General features: G+C 46.1%; 4 protein-coding genes across 4 annotated transcripts; all 4 read left to right on the top strand.

Annotated features, from left to right (window-relative positions):
• Window positions 1-426: 426 nt before the first annotated feature.
• Window positions 427-3860, top strand: LOC103988312 (receptor-like protein EIX2). Its single transcript, XM_009406859.3, has 2 exons — window positions 427-3430; window positions 3542-3860. The coding sequence occupies exon 1, from the start codon at window positions 442-444 to the stop codon at window positions 3388-3390; it is 2949 nt and encodes a 982-aa protein (XP_009405134.3). The 5' UTR covers window positions 427-441; the 3' UTR covers window positions 3391-3430; window positions 3542-3860.
• Window positions 3861-4540: 680 nt separating this feature from the next.
• LOC135675439 (receptor-like protein EIX2) lies at window positions 4541-7456 on the top strand. Its single transcript, XM_065185592.1, has 2 exons — window positions 4541-5717; window positions 6900-7456. Exons 1-2 carry the CDS (start codon window positions 4541-4543, stop codon window positions 7454-7456), a joined length of 1734 nt encoding a protein of 577 aa, XP_065041664.1.
• A 2062-nt stretch (window positions 7457-9518) lies between these two features.
• LOC135676029 (receptor-like protein EIX2) lies at window positions 9519-12526 on the top strand. The gene has a single exon (XM_065186789.1). The coding sequence runs from the start codon at window positions 9531-9533 to the stop codon at window positions 12405-12407; it is 2877 nt and encodes a 958-aa protein (XP_065042861.1). The 5' UTR covers window positions 9519-9530; the 3' UTR covers window positions 12408-12526.
• A 988-nt stretch (window positions 12527-13514) lies between these two features.
• Window positions 13515-15026, top strand: LOC135675437 (receptor-like protein EIX2). Its single transcript, XM_065185591.1, has one exon. The coding sequence runs from the start codon at window positions 13515-13517 to the stop codon at window positions 15024-15026; it is 1512 nt and encodes a 503-aa protein (XP_065041663.1).
• Window positions 15027-17567: the final 2541 nt, after the last annotated feature.

Below are 17567 nucleotides of genomic sequence, written 5' to 3'. Positions count from 1 at the left end.
TAGTTCTTTCTTCTTATTTTTTTCCCCTTCTCCTTTTCTCTGAATCATCCCATCCCAGGATGATGATCTAAGATACTGAAGAGTGAGAACTCCTTTAAGATAGTGAGGACAAACGAAGAGGTAAATGGAAAATCTGGAAAAGAAAAGACCAGGAAAATGGCCTCTTTAATTTCTCGACGTGAAAGAAACCATGCAAGAAGCTTCCGAGAAAGCCTCGGAAAGACGAACTATATTAAAGTTGGGAGACCGATAGCGTTGTTAGGCCCGATGTGGCATCCCATTCCCGATCGATGGGTCAATTTAGACATCGTCTTGCGTCGGCAGGAGACTCGAACAAGGTCGGGTCGTTTCATTAATTGTACCTATTCTTGGTTCTATAAATGCATGCATGTCCAACGCAGTCTATCTATCAACGAAATAGCCATTCATTCACCAAACGGAATGGACAAGAGAAGCACGTACACTGTCTCGCTGCACTGCTCTTGCCTGCTGAGCGTTCTGTTCTTGACGCTTGCGACGGAAACGAGGATGACGAAGGGGTGCATGGACGCGGAGAGGGACGCCCTCCTCGCCTTCAAAGCCGGCATCGACGACCCATCCCACCGCCTGTCGTCGTGGCGACGCCAAGTGGACTGCTGCAGATGGAGCGGCGTGGTGTGCGACGACAGCACGGGCTACGTCGTGCAGCTAAATCTCCAAAATGCGGGGAACATGACTTTCGAGTCGGTCGAGGCGGCTCTGCGTGGTGAGATCAGTCCATCCTTGCTCTCTTTAACGCATTTGGATCGCTTGGATCTCAATCACAATGACTTCGAGGGTTCCCGGATCCCAGCATTTCTGGGCTCTTTTCCGAAGCTGAGATACCTCGATCTCTCTTGGTCCAACTTCAGCGGAGCCATTCCGCCCCAGCTGGGAAACCTGTCGAGCCTCCGCTATCTGGATCTGCGTTCATACGACTTAACCACCGACGGCCTAGACTGGCTCTCGCGTCTCTCTTCCCTGAGATACCTCGACATGAGTGGCGTGAACCTCAGCACCGCCTCCCACAACTGGATACCTGCAGTGAACCGGCTGCCCTCCCTCCAACAACTCTATTTGTCATCCGGTTGTGGCCTCACCACCCTCCCCACCTCTCTTTCCCATGTCAACCTCACGGCCCTCGCCGCTCTGGAGCTCCGTGATAACTCGTTCAACTCCACCTTCCCCAACTGGCTTTTTGAACTCCCCCGCCTCTCCTATCTCGCGATCAGCAACTCTGAATTGCATGGCACCATACCGGCTGGGTTTGGAAACTTGACTCGTCTCACACGGCTCGACCTTACCGGCAACTCGCTTGCCGGTTCCATACCCGCCGATATATGGAGTTTGACCAGTCTGACCCTGCTCGACCTCAGCCATAATTTGTTTACGAGTCGTCTTCTACCTCAGATCGGGAACATGACTCGTTTGTCACAGCTAACCCTCGTTCACTGTTCGCTTATTGGCTCCATCCCTACCGAGATCGGGTACCTGACTAGTCTCACGGATCTAAGCCTCAGTGGTAATTCACTGACGGGTCAAATACCTATCGAGATCGGGAATCTGTCTAATCTAACCAATCTCGACCTGAGTCATAATCTGCTCTCCGGACTTATACCACCAGAGATTAGCAAGCTTTCCAACCTAATCACCCTCGATCTCTCCAGTAGCTATTTGGAGGGAACTGTGTCCGAACGCCATTTCGCTAACATCACAAAACTAATCGTCCTGTGCCTGTACGACAACCCCTTGGCCATGCAATTCCACCACAACTGGGTCCCGCCGTTTCAACTCCAGACCGTTAAATTGGACGCCATTAAATTGGGCCCTACGTTTCCCACGTGGCTTCGTTCCCAGAAATCCATCATGGATTTGGATATGTCCAACACGAGTATCCAAGACGCGGTGCCCCTTTGGTTCTGGAAGAATTCTTCTTCTTCCAGCATCATGGATATCAACCTCTCCCACAATCAAATCAGTGGCACTCTGCCAGCGTCCTTGGAGCGCATGTCCTGCTTGATGTTCTTAAATTTGAGCTCCAATACGCTTCGAGGTCACATTCCTGCTTTGCCATCGAACCTACAAGCACTGGACCTATCGAACAATTCTTTGTCCGGTTCGCTTCCATGGACCCTGTCACCGTTCTTGGCACACTTATTCCTCTCCCGCAATTATTTTCGGGGAAGCATACCATCCGACATCTGCGAATTGCAGCAACTCTATGCTCTCGATCTATCGAACAACCAGATTTCCGGAGAAATCCCTCAGTGTTGGCATGAGGCAACGAAACTATTCTTCGTCAATCTGGCGAATAATAGGCTGTGGGGGAAAATTCCTGACTCCATCGGAAACTTGAGCAACCTCGAGTTCTTGCACTTAAACAACAACAGTCTCTCCGGAGGTATTCCGCCGTCGTTGCGATATTGCAATCGGTTAGCTATTATTGATCTCGGCGACAACAAATTTTCCGGGAACATACCGACATGGATCGGACAGAGCTTGCAAAATCTGGAGGTGCTTCGACTGCGCTCGAATATGTTATCAGGCAACATTCCTATGCAACTCGGGCAGCTGAGAGATCTTCAGATCATCGACCTCTCCAGTAACAGACTGTCGGGGTCAGTGCCGCACTCGTTTGGCAATTTCAGTGCGATGATCTCTATCTCCAAGTCGATGTCCTCTACGATATCAAACAATGTAGAGTTTGTGCTATCCTCTTTTGTGGCCAGCGAAAGCATATCTCTGGTCACGAAGGGAGATGAGTTCAGTTTCTCGACCATTCTCAATCTCGTGAAAAGCATCGACCTTTCAGATAACGAGCTATCCGGAGTGATTCCTACGGAAATTGGTTCTCTTTTTGCACTGCAAACCTTAAATTTATCTAGAAATAGTTTTGGCGGCACGATTCCTGCAGCGGTTGGTCGGATGAAGTCATTGGAAACATTGGATCTGTCGTTCAATGAGTTATCTGGCGTCATTCCCGAAAGCTTTTCAGCGCTAGATTCTCTGAGCCACTTGAATTTGTCGTATAACAACCTATCAGGAGTCATTCCATCAGGGAATCAACTTCGGACGCTCGATGATGCATCCATTTACATCGGCAATGCGTATCTCTGTGGACCTCCGGTCACCGAGAGTTGCGTCAACGAGACTAATGTCGATTTCGAAGAAGAAGAAAACAAAACAGAATCTGATGTGCTATCATTTACTTTCAGCATTGCACTCGGATATTTGGTCGGATTATGGAGCGTATTTATCATTATTCTTTTCAAGAAAGATTGGAGGATCTTCTACTTCCGAGTGATGGATAACTTGTACGACAAGATTTACGTAGCATTCAAGATACGGATCGCTAGGTTGACGATGGATTAAAGGTCAATGCATTCGAATATCCCTACTTCACATTTTAAAGGTTATGTGACGGATAATCTCAAGCTTTTATTTTGTATACTTGTTCATTTGATGCTTAGAAATAGTACAAATATTATACGGCTAATAATGTTTTTTTAATGATTGGCTGCAGGAATGGTTTGTCGATTAGATGGTTGTGTGATGATTCCGAAAACTCACGGAGTCACCCACGGAGTCAAAGGTAGCTCAGTGCATCCCATCCGTCCATTTGGGTGTTAGCCAGGATGATCTCTCGGGAACAAAAGCATATGGGAATCAACTTGGGATCCATCCATTTGCGTTGTAAATCTATATCTTTATTGGTGATTAGGTAATAAGAGTTGCATAATCAAGTTAAATTTAAATAAGTACGAAATCATTAATTTTGAAGGGAATACAAAAAAGTGGAATTTTGTAGAAAACGAAAGAGATGAAAAGAAATGCAGCCATTTGTTTCGCTACTGTGGGAACAATTACCCACAAAATCCTCATCATCTTCACCACTTGTGTATCAAACGAATCAATTTGTTGCGTGCCTTTGGGTTCCCAACAAAGACTTCCACACATGTGAAAGCGAAGCGTGCGTTCCGCTACAAACATCGTTGAGTCTCCCTCCTTCGGAACGACGCTACATGTAAAGCGATGGCTTACCGTTTTATCTTGGGTGAGGAATCGTTTGCGGTGGGTCGGAGTCTTCATCCACACTTTTGTCTTCCGTGATGACGTTTGACATGTGGTGGCGAACATTTCGAACCCTGGAATGAGGTATTCTTCGCCTCCATACATTTCGACCCCTGGAAGAAATGGCCGTATCTTTCAAGTTTGAAATCCAGCATCAATCTCTTAAGTTCTTGCGAACCGAGCCCCAATTTTGGGACCGAGGCAGGGTAGAAACCAAGTTCGAGGAAGCTACACGGTGCACGGACTGCAGGTCCAGCAGGAGTCGTATCCCACAAAAGTCAAAAGTCTTTTTATCTATCCATCGCTACCATTGCATCAATCTTCACGTTTCACAGGAGTCTACGATGGGTTGGGGATGGGAGGGCCATCACGCCCCCACACCCACTCTATATATACATGTCCTCCACCGCCGACCATCTCTCAGTACACTATGCACTCACCAAATAGCATCATGGCCTCTTGCACCAGAAGCACACACCCTGTGCCTCGGCACTACTCTTTCGGGCTTTGGCTTACGAGCTTTCTTTTGTTCACGGCGGCAACAACGCCGACGACGAAAGGGTGCGTAGAGGGCGAGAGGGACGCCCTCCTCGACTTCAAAACCGGCATCGTCAAGGATCCTTCCAGCCGTTTGTCATCATGGCGAGGCCGAGTAGACTGCTGCAGATGGAGCGGGGTGGTCTGTGACAACAGAACCGGCCATGTCGTGGTGCTCAACCTCCAGAATTCCGACCCTTATAACTATGAGACGTCTATCGGAGGTGAGATCAGACCATCCTTGCTCCTTCTAACTCATTTGGAGCGCCTCAACCTCGGCTACAATGACTTCGGTGGGATCCAAATCCCGAAATTTTTGGGTTCCCTTACCGAGTTGACGTATCTCGACCTCTCCTCGTCCAACTTCAGCGGAGCCATTCCTCCCCAGCTGGGCAACCAGTCCAGGCTCCGCTATCTCGACCTAAATTCACTATATGACTCAACGATCGATGGCCTGCACTGGCTCTCGCGTCTCACTTCCTTGAGATACCTCGACATGAGCTTAATGAAACTTTCCATGTCCTCCCACAATTGGCTTCAAGCGGTGAACATGTTGTCCTCACTAGAGGAGCTACATTTACAAGACTGTGGCCTCACCAATCTACACTCTTCTCTTTCCCATGTCAACCTCACGACACTGGCCACTCTCGATCTCCATGGCAACCTCTTCAACTCCACCTTCCCCGACTGGCTATGGAAACTCCACAACCTCTCTTATCTTGATCTCAGTTTTTCTATGCTTCATGGTGCCATATCTGCTGGGATTGGAAATTTGACTGGTCTAAGAGAACTTCATCTTAGTGATAATTCACTTTCAGGTCCCGTGCCCACTGAGATTGGAATTTGTAATAGTCTAAAACTTATCGATCTGCGTGATAATTCACTCTTTGGACCCATACCTGCTGGGATTGGGAATTTGACTGGTCTAAGATTGCTTTATCTTGATCATAATTCACTCTTCGGAGTCATACCTGCTGGGATTGGGAAGTTGACTGGTCTAAGAGAGCTTCGTCTTAACGATAATTCACTTTCAGGTCCCATACCCATTGAGATTGGCAAGCTTTCCAACCTCACCGTTCTTTCTCTCTCCAGTAATTCCCTAGAGGGCACCATGTCTGAACTACATTTCGCTAACTTAACCAAACTAAGTGAGCTTGATCTATTCGAAAACTCCCTAGTCATCTCAATAGACCACAATTGGGTTCCTCCTTTTCAACTCCAAACCATTAAACTGAGTTCTTGTAAGTTGGGTCCTACATTTCCAAGATGGCTCCGTTCACAAAACTCTATTGAAGATTTAGGTATGTCGTACACAAGCATTGAAGACGTTTTGCCTGATTGGTTTTGGAACAATTCTGCTTTCTCTATAAATCTCTCCCAAAATCAGATTAATGGTACTTTGCCAACTTCCTTGGAGCATATGACAAACCTGACCACTCTGAAACTAAGTATGAATTTGCTTGAAGGCCCGATTCCTCGTTTGCCACCTTACTTGCGTTATTTGTATCTGTCTAATAATTCTTTTTCAGGATCGTTGCCATCAATCTTTCCCACACAAGAATTAAAACTCTTAGATCTCTCGCATAACCATATTAACGGGAGTATACCATCATTTATGTGTGACTTGAGACAACTTCATATTCTCGATCTATCGGACAACCAAATATCAGGTGAAATCCCTTCTTGTTGGCAGGTGCCAAACTTCCTTTCCTACATTAATCTGGCAAATAATATGCTCTCGGGAGAAATTCCTAGCTCTATTGGAAAAATGACGCTACTCGAGTCTTTGCACTTAAACAATAATAGTCTGCATGGTCATCTTCCATTGCCATTGAAAAGTTGCAGTAGACTAATTTTTCTTGATCTTGGCGATAATAAATTATCGGGTAGCATACCTACATGGATTGCACGAAATTTTCGAAACCTAAAGGTACTCCGGATATGCTCAAATATGTTTTCCGGTAACATTCCTGCAGAGCTTGGACAACTTTTCTATCTACATGTTATCGACCTTGCTAATAATAAATTATCAGGACCAATTCCACGCTCCTTTGGCAGATTAGATACAGCAATGACTTATTGGCGACGACAATTGACTTGCCAAAACGTACCACTGGTTTATCGTGCATTGATAAGGGATTGTCCTCTTTCGGCACCTTTTGGTGACATTTATTATGATAGCATCACCTTGACTACAAAGGGAAACAATTTCATCTTTTCAAACATTCTTTACCTTGTCAACATTATAGACCTTTCAAATAATAACTTGACAGGAGAAATCCCAGTAGAAATTGGGTCTCTTTCAGCACTACAAACTTTAAATCTATCAAAAAACAATTTTGTCGGCCAAATTCCAGAGGCAATTGGTGGCATGAAGTTATTGGAAACTCTGGCTCTGTCATTCAATAAGTTATCCGGAGTCATTCCTCAAAGCTTTTCGGCGTTGAATTCTCTGAGCCACTTGAATCTGTCTTACAACAATCTATCGGGAGCGATTCCATCGGGGAATCAACTTCGGACGCTGGAGGATGCATCCATTTATATTGGAAATGTCCAACTCTGTGGACCTCCGGTGACCAAGAGTTGCTCCGACGATCCCAACGTCGATTCGACAGAAGAGGAGTACGAACAAGGATCTCATGTGCTGTCATTTTACTTTGGTACCGGGCTCGGATATTTGGTCGGCTTATGGAGTGTGTTCGTGATCATGCTGTTCAAGAAAGATTGGAGACTCTTCTATTTTGCAATGATGGACAAGATATACGACAGAGCTTATGTGGCAATCAAGATAAGAATGCGAAATTGGAATGACGCAGCTGGTCGAACGTGATGCAAGTTTCTTTCGTGTTATAAGTGTGATCCATTATCTATCAAAAAAGATCTCGTTTTAAAGATTATGAAATGTTAATCTCAAACTCTTTCTATTCCGATGTAAGAGGCATCGAACAACTCGTCTTCTCTCCAGGATTTTCCGCACCAAAACAGGTGCACATGATGGCAATGCCGGGTGTGGTCATCCGACGAATGGCGTGGAGCCTCGCTCATGCTCTGATACCATGTTGGAAAGAATAAATAAGAAAATTAGAGAAATTTCCTCGTATAGTTGGAGAAATCTTATCTTTATCACTTTTCATGTTGATCACATGGTGTTCTTGATATTTTGCATCGTTGATCGTTGGGCACTGTGATTAGCCATTCTTTTTAGGGTGTATGATCGTTGTCTGTTGTACTATGACATCCTTGACGATCCATTGCATGGTTCCTTTGGCATTTTGTATTGACAGTCTCACGGGTTGGATGTGGCTCATCTCCTTTGCCATCACGAAATCAAGATTTACTCCATCTTTCGGAAATCTATCTTTCGATGCACCAAGTTGCATCGACGATTCGTATCGAGGTTTACTCCATAGACTGCAGGTAGAGTGAGCAGCCCAACCTACCATTGCGGTGCTTGCGAGAAAGGTAGCCGCTACGGTAGGGATCTCACCCGAGTCGTAGAAAAGGGTTCCCATCGAGGCTGAGGCGATGGGTAAAGACAGAGAATGGGCTTATTTCGATGCCTTTATATAGTCTAAAATTACATATGAATTCACAATTAAGAATGAAAGATATGATGATGACGATGATGATGTTGAACAAAAATTAAACTCACATCTCTTGCATCTAATTTTCAATTATCTTTTTTACGAATTATTGAAGCAGCAAAGTAATGGCCCGGAAGATTGTGTGCGATGAACGGCAGGTCAAACAAGGCTTTGGAGTAGAGCCAGTGTGGAACCCAATCTGAGGAGAGCCATTAATTGGCCATGTCCTTCCAAGAACAGTATCTTAGTTCGCAAATCTCTTTCAAGACCATCGGTCTTTGCTTTGTTGTTCAAGAACTAACAAAACCTATTCTTACTTCTTTGACACTTTTGACGATCGGAGGATCTTCTACTTCCAAGTTATGGATAACATATATGACAAAGTTTATGTAGCAATCAAGATACGGATCGCTAGGTTGACGATGACTATCTCTACGCATAATCTTAAGTGCAATTTTGTAGAAAACGAAAGAGATAAAAAGAAATGCAGCCATTTCTTTCGCTCGTGTGGGAACAATTACCCACAAAATTCATCACAAAAATGGTGGGAAATCCTCAACATCTTCACCACTTGTGTGTCAAACGAATCGATTTGTTGCGTGCCTTTGGGTTCCCAACAAAGACTTGCACACATGTGAAAGCGAAGCGTGCGTTCGGCTACAAACATCGTCGAGTCTCCCTCCTTCGGAACGACGCTACATGTAAAGCGATGGCTTACCGTGTTATATTGGGTGAGGAATCGTTTGCGGTGGGTCGGAGTCTTCATCCACGTTGTCTTCCGTGATGACGTTTGACATGTCATGGCGACATTTCGACCCCTGGAATAAGGTATTCATCGCCTCCATACATTTTATCTTGGCTAAGAAGATGATGCGTTCCGATGTGCGGACATCAGAATCAAACCGTGTGGAATGAGGGAGCCATGAATTAGTTTCCACACAATCGCATTCGAGCCGAGTGAGACATTCTACGCAATCCAACAAGGTCGATTAAATGGCGGTATCTTTGGAGTTTGAATTCCAGCATCAATCTCTTTCGTTCTTGCGAACCGAGCCCCAATTTTGGGACCCAGGCAGGGTAGAAACCAAGTTCGAGTGAGCTACACCGTGCACGCACTGCAGGTCCAGCAGGAGTCGAATTCCACAAAAGTCATGTTTTTTATCTATACATCGCTACCAGTGCATCAATCTTAACGTTCCATAGGAGTCTATGATGGGTTGCGGGAGGGGAGGGCCATCACGCCCCCACGCCCACTCTATATATACATGTCCTCCGCCGCCTTCCATCTCTCAGTACACTATCCACTCACCAAATAGCCTCATGGACTATTGCACCAGTAGCACACACCCTGTGCCACGGCACTACTCTTTCGGGCTTTGGCTTACGAGCATTCTTTTGTTCACGGCGGCAACAACGCCGACGACGGAGGGGTGCGTAGAGGGTGAGAGGGACGCCCTCCTCGACTTCAAAACCGGCATCGTCAAGGATCATACTAGCCGTTTGTCATCATGGCGAGGCCGAGTAGACTGCTGCAGATGGAGCGGGGTGGTCTGTGACAACAGAACCGGCCATGTCGTGGAGCTCAACCTCCAGAATTCAGACCCTTATAACGATGAGACGTCTATCGGAGGTGAGATCAGACCATCCTTGCTCCTGCTAACTCATTTGGAGCGCCTCAACCTCAGCAACAATGACTTCGGTGGGATCCAAATCCCGGAATTTTTGGGTTCCCTTCCCAAGTTGACCTATCTCGACCTCTCCTGGTCCAACTTCAGCGGAGTCATTCCGTCCCAGCTGGGCAACCTGTCCACCCTCCGCTCTCTCGATCTCTATTCGGATGGCTTATCGACCGATGGCCTGCACTGGCTCTCGCGTCTCACTTCCTTGAGATACCTCGACATGAGCTTTGTGAAACTTTCCATGGCCTCCCACAATTGGCTTCAAGCGGTGAACATGTTGTCCTCACTGGAGGAGCTACATTTACAATACTGTGGCCTCACCGACCTCCCCTCTTCTCTTTCCCATGTCAACCTCACAGCACTGGCCATTCTGGACATCAGTGACAACTTCTTCAACTCCACCTTCCCCAACTGGCTATGGAAACTCCACAGCCTCTCTTATCTTGATCTCAGTTTTTCTATGTTTCATGGTGCCATACCCGCTGGGATTGGAAATTTGACTGGTCTAAGAGAACTTCATCTTAATGATAATTCACTTTCAGGTCCCGTACCCACTGAGGTTGGAATGTGGAATAGTTTAAAACTTATCGATCTGAGTGGTAATTCACTCTTTGGACCCATACCTGATGGGATTAAGAATTTGACTCGTCTAAGAAAACTTTTTCTTAGTCATAATTCTCTTTCAGGTCCCGTACCCACTGAGATTGGAAATTTGAATAGTATAGAATATATAGATCTCAGTGGTAATTTACTCTTTGGAACGATACCTACTGAGATTGGCAAGCTTTCCAACCTCATTTTTCTTTCTCTCTCTAGTAATTCCCTAGAGGGCACCGTGTCTGAACTCCATTTCGATAACCTAACCGAACTAAGTGAGCTTGATCTATCCGAAAACTCCCTAGTCATCTCAGTAGACTATGATTGGGTTCCTCCTTTTCAACTCCGATCCATTCAACTGAAGTCTTGTAAGTTGGGGCCTGCATTTCCAAGATGGCTCCGTTCACAAAACTCCATTAACGATTTGGGTATGTCGAACACAAGCATCGAGGACGTCTTGCCTGATTGGTTTTGGAACATTCCCGCTTTTTCTATAAATCTCTCCCAAAATCAGATTAATGGTACTTTGCCAACTTTCTTGGAGCACATGACAAACCTGTCCACTCTGAAACTAAGTATGAATTTGCTTGAAGGCCCTATTCCTCGTTTGCCACCTTACTTGAGTTATTTGTATCTGTATAATAATTCCTTTTCGGGATCGTTGTCATCAATTTCTCTCCCACTAGAATTGGAACTGTTGGATCTCTCACATAACCATATCAATGGGAGCATACCATCATTTGTCTGCAACTTGACACAACTTCGTATCCTCGATCTATCGAGCAACCAAATATCAAGTGAAATCCCTTGGTGTTGGCAAGAGACAAACTTTATTATCTACATTAATCTAGCAGATAATAATCTCTCGGGAGAAATTCCTAGCTCTATTGAAAAGTTGACTCAGCTTCGGTCTTTGCACTTAAACAATAATAGTCTACATGGGCATCTTCCGTTGTCATTGAAAAATTGCAGTGGACTGGTTTTTCTTGATCTTGGCGATAATAAATTCTCAGGTAGCATACCTACGTGGATTGCACAAAATTTTCAAAACCTAGAGGTACTCCGGCTATGCTCAAATATGTTTTTTGGTAACATTCCTACTGAGCTTGGACAACTTCATCATCTACATATTATCGACCTTGCTAATAATAATTTATCAGGTCCAATTCCACGCTCCCTTGGCAATTTAAATGCAACAAAAACTTATAGGCAACGAAAATTGACTAGTCTAGGCCAACATATAACTTATAGTGCATTGAGACGACTAGACACTTATGATGATAGCATCACTCTAACTATAAAGGGAAAAAGTCTCATCTTTTCAACCATTGTTTACCTTGTCAATATTATAGACGTTTCAAATAATAATTTGACAGGAGAAATCCCAGTAGAAATTGGGTCTCTTTCGACACTCCAAACTTTAAATCTATCAAGAAATAATCTTGTCGGCCAAATACCAGTGACAATTGGTGCCATGAAGTCATTGGAAACTCTGGATCTATCATTTAATAAGTTATCCGGAGGCATTCCTCAAAGCTTGTCAGACTTGTATTCTCTGAATCACTTGAATCTGTCTTACAACAATCTATCAGGAGTTATACCTTCAGGAAATCAACTACAAACACTCAATGACTCATCCATTTATATTGGCAATGCATATCTATGTGGAGCTCCCCTCATCAAGAGTTGTTACGATCTTAAAAGCAACAATGTGACAAAAGAAGACAACAAAGACGAATCTTTTACGCCATCATATTATCTGAGTATCATACTCGGATATTTGGTTGGATTATGGAGCTTGTTTATCATCATGTTGTTCAAGAAAAATTGGAGGGTTTTCTATTTTCAGATGTTTGATAAAATGTATGATAAAGCTTATGTTGTCATCAAAATAAGAATTAATAGATTAACAAGTGATTGAGAGTGAGGACGCCATAAAAAGTCAATGTAATAGGAGTATCTTGTGTGTTGTATCCATAATAAGTTTGAATCTTGCAAGATGACATCGTGTTAGAGATCATGTAATGGTTACTTTTCAAACTCTCTCTCTCTCTTTTCTTTTTGGTTTCATCTTTGTAAATATTGTGTGTATTATGACGATGGAAACATAATTGTTGAATGTAATAATATTATTGTGAAGAATGCATTGAATTATTATAAAACAATATTTTTATAATATTATGTTATATATTTTGTATTTTTAATATATTACAGTATATTATATTATTTTTAAACTAATATTAAATCTCGATCCACCGATTCAATCATTAATCCGATGACCTGAGACTTGGCCAACACCTATGCTGAAGATAACACCATAAGAATCCCACGGTATTATGCGCTTAATGTAAACAGTCATGCTTTCACGTCATGTGCTTATGGAAAAGGAAGACTGACCGAGTCAACGTTGGGGCATTTCCGTAGCAGTCTCACACGTCTCGTCCATCAAAAAGTAGGAGATGAAGAAAGGATGGAGAAGTCACTTCGAGTCCGTTCGCAGCAGCCGTGGAAGCTTCTTCGAAGGCACGCGGTGGGGGACTCGAACCGCTTGGCGACCGGAGTCAACTTTGACAAGGATCGGTGAGTCTATATGGCATTCCACGATTGGGAGGACCATTGTGGACTCTCGTCCTCCCCTGCAGGATTCCTTGCACACGCTATGCCCGTTCTTTAGAGTTAGGAAGAGACTCGACTGCTGAAGCCATTTTAGCCTTCGGAGCTTTTTTGACCTCAACTCCGTGTGCGTCCTTCTTGGCAGCTGCGCTTCCATGATCATTAGATTAGGAGTCCAAGTTGGACGAAAGGACGAAAAAGATTAGCACTCACGTTATAATATGTATCCTGTTTCACTACTTTGATCACATGGGATGCCGGGTGGAGACGAAGGGACCTGTCATTTCACAAGAGGATCCATTGGTAATCGCGGAGAGCGATGGTTCAACCTACCACATTCTATATATTATATTCATATATACATGTTCTTCGCTGTGCCGCCTGCAGCCAACTGGTCATTCGTTCACCAAAGAGCATGGGCGACACGAGAAGCCCATCCCATTCGTCGCTGAGCTGCTCTTGCCTAATGAGCGTTCTGTTCTTGACGCTTGTGACGACGACGAGGGGGTGCATGAAGGCGGAGAGGGACGCCCTCCTCGCCTTCAAAGCCGGCATCCTCGACCCATCCCGCCGCTTGTCCTCGTGGCGTCGCCCAGTGGACTGCTGCAGATGGAGCGGCGTGGTGTGCGACAACACCACGGGCCACGTCGTGCAGCTCAACCTCCAGAATGCGGAGGCTTACTACGACAATTTGACGGTGTTGGGGGGTGAGATCGGTCCATCTTTGCTTTCTCTAACTCATTTGCGTCGCTTGAATCTCACTCAGAACGACTTCGGCGGCGCCCGAATCCCCAAGTTCTTGGGTTCTTTTGGGAGACTCAGATATCTGGATCTCTCTTATTCCAATTTCGGCGGAGCCATTCCTCCCCAGCTGGGTAACCTGTCAACCCTCCGCTATCTGAGCCTGTCCTCGTACAACTTGAGGATCGACGCGGGGGACGACCTACAGTGGCTCTCGCGTCTCTCTTCTCTAACATTCCTCCAAATGAACTTTGTGAACCTCAGCACGGCCTCTCCCGATTGGCTACGAGCCGTGAACCAGCTGCCCTCCCTGCAGCAACTCTATCTGTCAGGCTGTGGTCTCACTGCCCTCCCCGATTCTCTTTCCCGCGTCAACCTCACGGCTCTCACCACCCTCGATCTCCGTGGCAACTTCTTCAACTCCACCTTTCCCAGCTGGCTTTTTGAACTCCGTAGCCTCTCCTATCTCGCGATCAGCAATTCTGAATTGTATGGCACCGTACCTGCCGGGTTTGGGAACTTGACTCGTCTCGCGCAGCTCGACCTTAGCGGCAACTCGCTTTCCGGTTCCATACCTGTCGATCTCTGGAGTTTGGCCAGTCTAACCACACTTGATCTCAGCCATAATTCATTTACGAGTCCCCTTCTACCTGAAATCGGGAACACGACAAGTCTGTCGCAGCTAAACCTCGTTCAGTGCTTCCTCGTGGGTTCCATCCCTGCCGAGATTGGGCGCTTGACCAGTCTTACGGAATTACGCCTCAGCGGCAATTCACTTTCGGGTCGAATCCCCGCCGAGATTGGGAATCTGTCCAGCGTAACGCAGCTCGACTTGGGTCATAATTCACTCTCCGGACTGATACCGGTTGAGATCGGCAAGCTTTCCGACCTTTCCACCCTTGATCTCTCCGATAACTCCCTGGAGGGCACCTTGTCCGAACTCCATTTCGTGAACCTAACCGAGTTGGTCGCCCTGTACGCTTACGCGAACCCTTTGACCATCCGATTCGACCACGACTGGGTGCCCCCTTTTCAACTTCAATCCATCAAAGTTGATACCTGTGACTTGGGTCCCGCGTTTCCCAGGTGGCTCCGTTCTCAGGAATTCCTCACTGATATTGATCTGTCCAACACAAGCATCGAAGATACACTGCCTGATTGGTTTTGGAATTCTTCTTCAGGATAAGAATGCGAAATTGACATGACGCAGCAATCAAAGGAAGGCCGGTTGAATGTGATGCAAGTTTCTTCTGTGTTATAAGCCTGATTTACTCCACATTTCGAGAATCTACCTCTTTCGAGGCCATCAGTCATTGCTTTCTTCCAGATAGACATGAAAAAGGAGTGAAGGGAAGACTTCCCCGGGGAGGGTGGATTCATCTTGCTAAACTGCCCTACCGTTGGACTAATTCCACGCGCTTCCCTTCGAGCCTGATGGCGACGACGCTCGTTTTTGTTTGGACCTTAGCTGGTTTTGCCTAAGGCGTGCGGCACCCTCGCACGTCCGTCCGCAAAGGTCAGCCTCCCCGAAGCCTCCCATTGTCCCTTAGGACCAACAAAAGAGAGAACGGGTTAAAGAGAACGCCTCAATCGGGATCCACAAGCAAACATGTCCGAAAAACACTTCATAGACAATGCAAATTACAAACAGACTTTACAAGCTCTGAATAGTTACACAACAAAGGGTAAAATGGTCCATTACAGACCGAAAAGCTCTCGCACGTGTCTACATGACACAACCTTTATTTACAAGCCTAAAGATGCCACCAACCCAACTAACATGGGACTATTTAGCCTTCGACCGCCCCTCTACCTGTTGTACAAGGTATAAACGTGCCAAAAGACAACGGACAGACATAAGCATTACATCCAACATCTTGTTTAGAAGTTTGTCCGTTACATTCTCCCCCACTTATCCCTTCGACGTCCTCGTCGAAGCCTTTGTGAACACTGCAACTCTTCGCCTTTGCTGAGTCTTCAATCTTCTGCTCCAGCTGCAATGCGCCTCCTGGCTCCCAGTTGCTCTCCGCTGCTGTTTCTGAGTAGTCGAATCTTTGATCCGCCATGCTGCTTCAACTCACCAATGACTCTGACTCTGGTGTGGGGTTGGCTGAGTTGTGTTGATCCTTGTCGATTCTTGCGGATCCACCAAATGAAGGAAAAGACCATCTTTTACTGCGCCAGTCTCTCAAAATTTCCACATGCTGCTTGAACTGGGTGGATGCTTGTTGGAGCTTTAACGAGCATCGCCTCGCAAACTTCTGAAGTTTTGGGTCCTTCCTCCACAAAATCTGCTCATTGACTCTTCTTTCAGTTAGTTGTCACATCCAAGTAGGTTCGCATCACTTCCGCTTTCAATTGGCATTTCGTTGGGAAATGAAGCGGACAATCTACTCTCAGTAGCACTGATCACCGTTGGTGAGGATTTGACAACTATTGTCTTCCATTATCTTCGAAAGGTCTTTGAACTTGTGCAGAGCTCCTCTGCTGGATAGATAAGAGAACTGGGGTACTCGGTTTCGCCTATTCTCTTAAGAGTTGAGAAGGCAAAGGTTACTTTGACTTCGCCCGCCTCCTCGAGGTTGTACTTCATGCATCGAGCTGGTTACTGGTCTTCGCCTGCTCTTTGCTCACACTTCTGAAGCACTTGAAGTGTTTGCACTCCTTGCGTTGAGTTAGCTACTGTGATTCACCTTCTCAATGCCATCGAACTTCTGGAATGCAGGAAGTTTTCACCCCAACTTGGAGTAATTCTCTGATAGATGAGGTCGCCTCTGGGATTGTACCGTCTTCTCCATCAACCCTGCCGCCTACTCCACTGAGTAGCAAAGGTACAGCACCGCATACTGCCTACTTCGTTCCTTGGTCGTGCACTCTTGCATGACTCGAAGTCCTTCACTTACGGCTATCTTGATGAGAAACTTGTTGACACCGGTCTTACGAAGTTTCGTGGCCTCTGCCCTTCAGCCTTGTCTCGGTACTTGGAGATTGCCTCTGCATGCTCCACCTCCTCAGCCCCTTTCGCGACCAAGTGCTCTCCCTCCATGAGAGCAAGGGATCAATGACTTGCACGGAAGTCCCGCCTCTACGGTACCATGGCGCTGTCATGCCCATGGCCCTACTATCCGTCGCCTCGCCTCTGTATCCCTTTTCTTCACAATCAGTAGAGATGTCTCCGTGGCACTCCTCTGAGTCCACCTCCATTCTAACTGATGCTTGATTTTGGGTAGCTAAGTCCCTCTGGACTCGTCGTCGCTTCCTCGCCCCTTTCGACCCCCTGCTTCAACACCACTGTGTTCTCCAAGCAGTCCGTTTGGTCGATGGAAAGACAGACTGCAACTCCCATGCATGGCCTCTGCCATCACATTGTAGAGTATGCACCGATTCTGTTCTCCTTAGCTTCCTTGGTAGCAACGTTCGCTTACTCGACCTTGTCCTCTGACTTGTCGGGCTCCCTTAAGCAAATATGAGCTCTGGAGAAGTCCAACTCTCCAGCTGCTTCGATCATACCTCTGCATGATCAAGTCCCTCCCATGGAACTCACTAGTACTTGCATTCGAACTTTTCCCTTGGTGGAACCCAGCCCCCATATGCTGATAACCAAGGTTTCCATCCGATGCAAAATTCGATGCACGCCCGGAAGACTTGCCTCTGCGGTACCATGGCCTTCACTCCTTGAATTCATAGCCCTTCTTGCCGTCGTGTTGTTCACCGAAGTGGAGCTTCC

Source organism: Musa acuminata, chromosome BXJ1-6, assembly GCF_036884655.1.
Source record: "Musa acuminata AAA Group cultivar baxijiao chromosome BXJ1-6, Cavendish_Baxijiao_AAA, whole genome shotgun sequence".
NCBI lineage: Eukaryota > Viridiplantae > Streptophyta > Magnoliopsida > Zingiberales > Musaceae > Musa > Musa acuminata.
The sequence above is the reverse complement of the archived record's forward strand: the minus strand, read 5'-3'. Positions and strand labels throughout refer to the sequence as shown.